Below are 8,370 nucleotides of genomic sequence, written 5' to 3'. Positions count from 1 at the left end.
TAGGTTGAGTTAGTTTGCCTTGCACTTTATTTGTCCCAGAGGCTTGATCATAGTGATCTCTATATCCATGATTATAATTGATCCAACAACAACAACATCGATTCATAACAAGATCCAAACTGTTACAAATATAGCTCAACGACTTCCTATAAGCAAAGGTGAAATGTTATCAACTTATCACCTTTCGAAGACCTTGAAATATAAAAAAGAAACTCCCACCATCAAATATATAACAACAAAATGCCAATGTTGTTAACATCAATCATTTGTTACGAGACCAAGACATACAAAGCAGTAGATAGTTGGGAATCTGCCTTGACGAAATATTTGATATGAGACTAATCGTTAAAAGCTATGATACAAGCAAATGAACACCATCACATGTAAGAGTCAAATACAATAAACAACAAAACTGGCCCCCAAAAATATGTTGCTATCCAGAGTGAACGAGCAGTTGCCTTTTGCGAAACGGGCTGAGAGTTTTAGAACTTGTTACTTGAGGCCTGCTAACAAACTCAATTGGCTGGAAACACCATCTGCGCTTGACCTTATACTAGTCTTAACTCATATTCACCAGCCATAGTAATATATCTCACCCATGGAAGAGCCTGATAGCCACTTTTCTCAATAATCTTCAAGTAGCGAACCTAGCATGCACCAAACAATACATATTGTTACAATGTTAAGCACACGCTATATCAGCTTACAGAACAGGAAAAAACAAAAATATACTTCAGTTTCCATATAAAAGACTCTCCCAACACTGAACAAATTGTGGTTGACAGTTTGATCAACAAACAGCATAGCCAGATTAGATCTGAAGAAAAGTTTGCCCACTAGAGATAGTTACTTCCTGTTCTATAGAAAGGCAGGTGGTGAACTCTCAGTGCCTAATTAGAATCCACATATTAGTCAGTATTGTTGGAGTCTTATAAACTCATCTCCACTTTTACAACAACAACATACCCAGTATATTCCCACATAGTGGGATCTGGGGAGGGTAGAGTGTACGCAGTCCATATCACTACCTCTAAAGAGGTAGAGAGGCTGTTTCCGATAGACCCCCAGCTCAAGGTAGAGAGGCTGTTTCCGATAAACTCATCTCCACTTTTAAATAATTTAAAGTTATTCAGCTGGTTAATTGCAGCACTACAGTGGATATTTGTACCATGAAAACAGACATGTTCATCCATGGGTAATTAGACTTCAATATACGCAGTTGTTGCACATGAAGAGATAACAATCAGCTATACATCGCCTCCACTAGTTCGTATTGCACACTGTCAAGCAATAATAACAGTAGCGACTAGCAAGGAAAATAACTTTAAAAAATGGAGTTTAACTAAAAGGACATTGTGTTCTGTTCTGCCAGTTCTAAGTTTCTTCCAATGTGAGTCTACAGCTGAACTGAACCAGTAACATCACCTCATTATCCCCAATATGCCTTTACATGTACAATAACCCTTAATTCCCAATACCATTTGAAGTGTTGAGCCTTAGTGTAATTGCCAGTTCGAATTCCTAATGCCATCCGACTCCCCTACTACCTTCCCAGCCTGAGAACCAATCAACTACATAGTGTTAACAGCTCATCCGAAACTCATAGTGGTTTTTTAATATGATAGACCAAGCAAGGATATCAACATGGGCCTAGAGAAGTAGAGATTACAGAAATCAAGGGAAAAAAGACTTGGAAGTCTACGACAAAGTAAAACCAATCTTTTTGACAGTTAGTACAACTAATGCCTTTAATGGCTTACCTGTATACCCGAAACTGTAAAATAAGGTATTTCAAATTTTACACGTATAGGAGCTTTTCTCTCAGGAACTGATTCTTCTGCTGTAATACTGGGAAGAGTAAACTCCGCTCTCAACATATATTCCTGAAAAAGAAATGGCAACACATATAGGCAAGTGCAATGAGAGAACAAACAAAAACTATGAGTTAAATCCTCAACTTCTTTTTTCGATCAGGGGAGTTAAATCCTCAACAATGATCAAGTCTACACTAACCTTACCACCTGGGAAAGATTTTATTTTCCAAATCAGTGCATCTTTTTCAGGTGCATAAGTAGATGATCCCATTGATGTTCGGACATTTGGATTTGTAGCATCCGTTGCCACGGGTAACTCAATTTCAACATTAGTTGCAGTACTGAAATTATCGAAGAAACTCGTAAATTGGATATGGAAAACTTTGTCATAACGTAATGCATGCAATCTGTGAGAAATAATATAAGATAAAAATATTATTGAATTGTTGTAACTACATTATTACATTGGGGCCCTATTTATAGACAATACATTCCAATCCTTTTCCTAATAGGACACTACATTACAATCCTTTTCCAAGTAGGATTTTATATGTTATTCCTATTCCTACTCATATTCTAACACTCCCCCTCAAGCTGGTGCATAGAAGACATATGTACCAAGCTTGTTATGGATGTAACTAATATGAGAATCGGTGAGGGACTTGGTGAAGCTATCTGCAAGAAAACTGATAAGGACTGCTTTGGACGTATGGGAGACCTCAATTGAAACGGAACAAACTGAAAAAAATGATCCGAAAAGTAGTAAATATTGTCGTAAGGTCGATGTGTCGCTGGAAAATTGTCGAAAACTGGTATAAAATATACGGGTCATCTCGAAATCAAGAGACGAGTAGATCTTGAACATGAAAGTCACCGGAAACTTAGCCGAAACATGCTCACACGCCGGATTATTAGATTTGATGGCTGAAAAGTGACTACAATCTGAGGAAAAAAAAGTATATGGGTAGGGTCGAAATGATGCACGACCCTACTGAGAAAGAGAAATATGGGTAGGGTCGAAATGACGGCACGACTCTATTAAGAAACAGAAATTATATGGGTAGGGTCGAAATGACGGCACGATCCTACTGGAAAAGAAATTATATGGGCAGGGTCGGAATGATAGCACGACCCTACTGAAAAAGAGAAATTATATGGGTAGGGTCGGAATGATGGCACGACCCCACATAAATTAGATTTGAGGAGTCACCGGAAAGACGTACGGAACTACATAAATTAGATTTGAGGAGTCACTAGAAAGATGCACGGTGCTACGCAAATCAGATATGAGAAAATAGTCACCGAAAAGAAACACGGTGCTAAGAAAAAATAGATATGAAAAAGTAGTCACCTGACAGATGCATGGTGCTACACAAAGATATGAGAAAGTAGGGGAAAGAAGTGTGGTGATTAACTTTTGCTAACATGATCATTGGGAAGTGTGGTGGCCTAACTTTTGCTAACATGATCATTGGCCGGACGGGCGGCATATATGGATTATAGCCACCCGCCGGCAGCGGAAACTCTTTGATTCTTTACCAAGATCATGAAAGCTCTGATACCATGTGAGAAATATAAGATAAAAATATTATTGAATTGTTGTAACTACATTATTACATTGAGGCCCTATTTACAGACAATACATTCCAATCCTTTTCCTAATAGGACACTACATTACAATCCTTTTCCAAGTAAGATTTTATATGCTATTCCTATTCCTACTCATATTCTAACACAATCCATAGTAGAAGTTAAACTATGCATCTAATTAGTTGAATTTTTCACCATAATACTTGAGACATATACCTTCGTTCCTTGAACTGGCTCCGTGCTTTAACCACAATTTCCATACGGCTCCTAGAATGTCTTTCCACTTGAGCTTCTACCCATATGAGAGGCTTTACCTGAGAACGATGACCATCAAGGGTTTAAATTATTTTGCTCAAGAATGTCCACAAGGGAACTATGTTTTACAGACAGAGCAAACACATAATTTACCTGAGTACCAAGTCTATAGGTCATAAGATCAAAAGATCCATCTGGAGGTACAAATGATATAGTGCGATCATTTTCAAATCGGGCCAAGCGCACACACCTAAATTAGAAGCAAAATTTGTTGAAGAGAAAGAGGAGGACAATAAGATAGAGAAATGGGTTACTTGAAACTGGTCAGTATATAGATAAAAAAGCCTTCAGGATTTATCATTTGACAAACCGTGCGAGAGGTACAGGTTTGCTGGCTCAACAACCACATACTTCACTTAATTCCTTTTAAAGTAATGGGTTTGACTTTTCCAGGACCCCAAGCCACGCTATTTAGTAAAACATTTCATCTTTGAAGTGTGATATGCAAATACACAAGTGACCAACCCACAAAATTCCGTTTGACAAGAGAGACCAGTATATCATAATCCCACAAAATGAAATAACTGAACAATTTCATACTGATGAAACTTGATATCATCTAGATCAATGGCCTTCCCCTTCGTAGTTCTCCCTTGTGCTTCCAGCAACATTCTATCATTCAGACCAAGCTTACACTCAGGCATGCCACTGCAAAAACAAACAATGAAACTTATATTCAGATAATAGTCACTCCATACACAGTAGGGTAATACCAACAACTCCACTTGAGGGACCCATGAACATGACTATCAAGTAGTGGAACTAAGTGTTTTCTGAATCAACACGGAAAAAATCCCACATATTCAATAGAAGATAAGATAGTGACACTACAACAGATGCAGAACAAAGAGCTAAAAGCTCACCGGAAACTGAAAATATAAAAGAAGTTAAAGAAAAACTCACACTCCAACAACTAGACCACATTTATTATTATCATTACAATATAAATACTAGTATTGATGTTTGGGAAAAAATAGCCCGTACACAAGAAGAACACCACTAAGTAGAAAACATACAAGAAAAATATATTTTTACGAACGAAACTCAATCTTCTATTCTATACATAAAGGAACCCCATCGGTACACCAAAAGGAAATTAGTGATAAAAGGTTACTCCTTACTTATTTGTATAAAATTCATGTCTACGCCTTCAAAAGCTCTCATATTTCTCTCTCCATATAAACCACATAAGTGGTACTGAGGAAACGTTCCAAAACCTGCGTCTTTTCTTCCATCTACCACAACTCCAACTGGATATGACTTCTTTCATAGTTTCTAGCATCAACTAACTGATTCCGGCGTCCGAACCAACCTAGAATCTCCCACCATGACCTCGAAGCTACCCGAGAATGTATGAAGGGATTGTTGACATCTTCATCCGAGCCCTTACACATAAAGCACCAACTAATATATGAAACCTTCATCACCCTAAGATTCTGAGCTGTCAAAATCAGCCTCTAATTCCTAGCCAGGTAAAAAAACAAACTTTTCTTGATAACTCTGAGGTCCAACTCGAGTATCTTCTAATGTACTTTGCTTGTGAAGCATCGTTTGATTTGGGAATGGCACTTTCCAATTCTAAGTTTCACCAAAACCTCAGATCGCAAAAAACTTGTCCACCTTGAAGCCTCCAAACTTATTGGACAGTCATCTCCTTCTGGAGTGAAATTATGTATAGTTTAGGGAATGTACTTCTCAAAGTGTAGCCCCCACAAGTAGACCACAGTTATTAAATGAAAAGGTTTGGAGAAGGGATTTGCATTCAAACATTTAACAAATTTGACTAATCATAAACAGTTGGAACATCTTTGAAAACAATAGATAACGCCCTAGAGGTTGAAGGTCCTAAATTAGTTTCTAAAAAGGAACATAAACAAAGTGGAAAAGGGAACTAAGTTTCCACTCTTGACTTGGCCACTTGGGTACTTGAAAGATTTAACTAGGAGCGCCAAAAGTGACCCTTACATAGTGTCACTCACCAATAAAAAGGTTAAAAGTGCTGGATCTGTATGCTCATTCAGACATGTCATTATAGGCTCCACACCTGGTGTCCCATAGATATCTTTAGGTAGATAGGAGGCAGGCAGTAAGTACAGCCGACTGACTGTTGTTGTGAGTATCTCAGAATATTTATTCAGCATTAAGTTTTACCTAGCTCTTGAACATCATCAGGGGCGTTAAATGGGCAAGATTTGACCTGGTTAAAGTAATTTGAGTCAATAAATGGGATGGGCATAACCCACCAAATGTTCGCTTGGGTCAAATAGGCCGGTCAATTTGGGCTGAATAATGAGTCATAACCCACTCTGCTCAACTCAAAAGCTTTTCTCATTTGTTTGTTTGTTCTTTTATGATTTGTTTAATCATCAACCAAACTAATTAAAGCTTTTTCTTTATTTATCATGACTACACGCATCAAAATTTGATTTTTTTTTTTTCTATGTTTTGAGTTACTCTTCTTATCAATCAATTTGGGGGGGGGGGGGGGGGATTAAATATTAATTTCCTTAGTGAAGGTGACGGAGATGCGAATGTTGCGATGGATATGTGGACATACCAAAAAAGATAGGGTGAGGAATGAAATTATTCGGGAGAAGGTGGGAGTTGCTTCGGTGGAGGATAAGATGCGAGAAGTGAGGTTACGTTGGTTCGGGCACGTGATGAGGAGGGGCTCGGATGCTGCAATGCAGAGGTGTGAGACACTAGCTATGGATGGTTTTAGGCAGGGTAGAAGTAGACCGAAGAAATATTGGAGGGAGGTGATTAGGCATGATATAGAGCAGTTACAACTTACGGAGGACATGACCTTGATAGGAAGGTGTGGAGGACGCGGACTAGGGTAGAGGGTTAGGGGGTGGGAATGCATCAATAACAATAAGGGGAGCGTTCTTGTGTGTCTGTAGTCTTTTATTCGTGGTGATGTGTGATGTCTATGATTTCGGTTAGATAGTTCTTATTTTTATCTTGTGGTTGTAGTATTATCTTGTTGCTAGTGGTGTTAGTTTATTTTGCACTTATCTTTTGTGTTTGTTATACTGTTATCGGTTCTAAGCCGGGGGTCTATCGGAAACAGCCTCTCTACTTCAACTGAGTTAGTGGTATGGTCTGCGTACACTCTACCCTCCCCAGACCCCACTATGTGGAAATACACTGGGTATGTTGTTGTTGTTGTTGTTGTAATTTCCTTAGTGAGGCATGAGCCGTATGGTAGGTTAAGTAAAAAAGGAAAAAGAATATACAAAGCAAAGAGCAAACCTCAAATATGTCCTCATCTTCAGTGCACCAACAACATCTGACCGCACTATTTGCCCGTTGCTGTTTACAAGTATATTTACACTCTCAACGACATCCAAAAACACCTGAAAGAACAAGCTTCCATGTAACCCAATGAAGAAAATATACTCTTAAATAAACATGTACACCTACTTCATTCTTCTTGTAGCGTATCCCTTCACTACGCCAGGACACAGCATTTGTAACTGCCATTGGAGGCCTTTGTGTAACCTCCATCCTATATGCATCAGTTTTTATAAACTCACTGAGAATTTTTGCTTCAGTATATTGAGGATAACCGAAGTCCATCATTTCATCAAGTAGCTCATACTGCAAAAAGAAAAGAAGTCAGCTCAGTCCGGATGAGCCAATATGAATGATAATTTCCTATCCAACTTTTGATCTTAAAGAGACATGAAATATTCCACGTACCACTACAACAAAATTATCACGGAGGGATTCCTCTTCTAACTCTTCAAAATAATGTTTGAATACCTGCCAGAAAGGTAAAAGAACAAAATTATAAATCTTCCCAAGTTCCAACAAAGAAATCCATCACTCCATCGGTTACACTTTTCCGGTACAATAACTATTTAAGGAGTCAAATAGAAATTTCCTTTACCATGATATTTTCGTCCATTTTGAGAATATTTTAATTATAAAATACTGTGACATACACTTTATATGGTTATAATATGGAATCTTTACTTTAAAAATTAGAGGAACCGACATCCAAATTGAAACTGTAAGTTCAACGGATAAACCCTACTACAAAGTCCGTCATTTTTCCCGTGACTGAGGGAATAACTGATTTCAGATTAACACATATAGAGGACACATCCTCAAATATCAGCAGAACTTACATCTACGACACGGTGTAGAAACAGAAGGAGACTAGCTGCATTGCAGTTCTGCCTCGATGCAGTCATGAGATACACATTATTATGCTGTATAAACATATAGGTCACTCCATTATCATATGCTACAGGATCCTGTGGATCACCCTGCAATAGATCAAATCACATAACAATCAAATTACACAGCAACCAATAAACTGCTCATGCTCCTAATAAATGAAAACATCTGGAAAAGAAACAAAAATGTAGATGATAAAAAGGCATCCATATCCGAGAAAAGGTACTTTTTGTGTTAATATTCATCAACTTAACTTCGACTTCTCAATGAGACTTGCTCTTTAAGAAGAGCAAGTTCAACATAATTAGGGATCAAATATAACTCCTTGAACCTGCCTTGCACAAAATTGCATGATTTGAAGCTTTAAATGTTAACCACGTAATCATCAAAAGAAATTCTTATTCTTCCTCCCCTCTATCATGGCAAATTTAAAAAATATATGCACCTTTTTTGAAAATATTTA

General features: G+C 37.8%; 1 protein-coding gene across 1 annotated transcript in view; it reads right to left on the bottom strand.

Moving 5' to 3' along the window:
* Positions 1–201: 201 nt before the first annotated feature.
* Positions 202–8,370, bottom strand: part of LOC107855741 (AP-1 complex subunit mu-2) — a 12,769-nt gene continuing 4,600 nt past the window's right edge. Inside the window, exons 2-11 of the mRNA XM_016700750.2 lie at positions 7,856–7,996; positions 7,425–7,487; positions 7,146–7,322; positions 6,975–7,078; positions 4,260–4,367; positions 3,813–3,909; positions 3,621–3,718; positions 2,014–2,155; positions 1,761–1,883; positions 202–647 (exon numbers count right to left, since the gene is read on the bottom strand). Of these exons, the coding sequence (XP_016556236.1) occupies positions 549–647; positions 1,761–1,883; positions 2,014–2,155; positions 3,621–3,718; positions 3,813–3,909; positions 4,260–4,367; positions 6,975–7,078; positions 7,146–7,322; positions 7,425–7,487; positions 7,856–7,996 (1,152 nt within the window). The 3' untranslated portion in view covers positions 202–548. The remainder of the gene's footprint in view (positions 648–1,760; positions 1,884–2,013; positions 2,156–3,620; positions 3,719–3,812; positions 3,910–4,259; positions 4,368–6,974; positions 7,079–7,145; positions 7,323–7,424; positions 7,488–7,855; positions 7,997–8,370) is intronic.

This window comes from Capsicum annuum, chromosome 11 (genome assembly GCF_002878395.1).
Source record: "Capsicum annuum cultivar UCD-10X-F1 chromosome 11, UCD10Xv1.1, whole genome shotgun sequence".
In the NCBI taxonomy this organism is placed as follows: Eukaryota; Viridiplantae; Streptophyta; class Magnoliopsida; order Solanales; family Solanaceae; genus Capsicum; species Capsicum annuum.
This window is presented reverse-complemented; position numbering and strand designations above follow the sequence as displayed.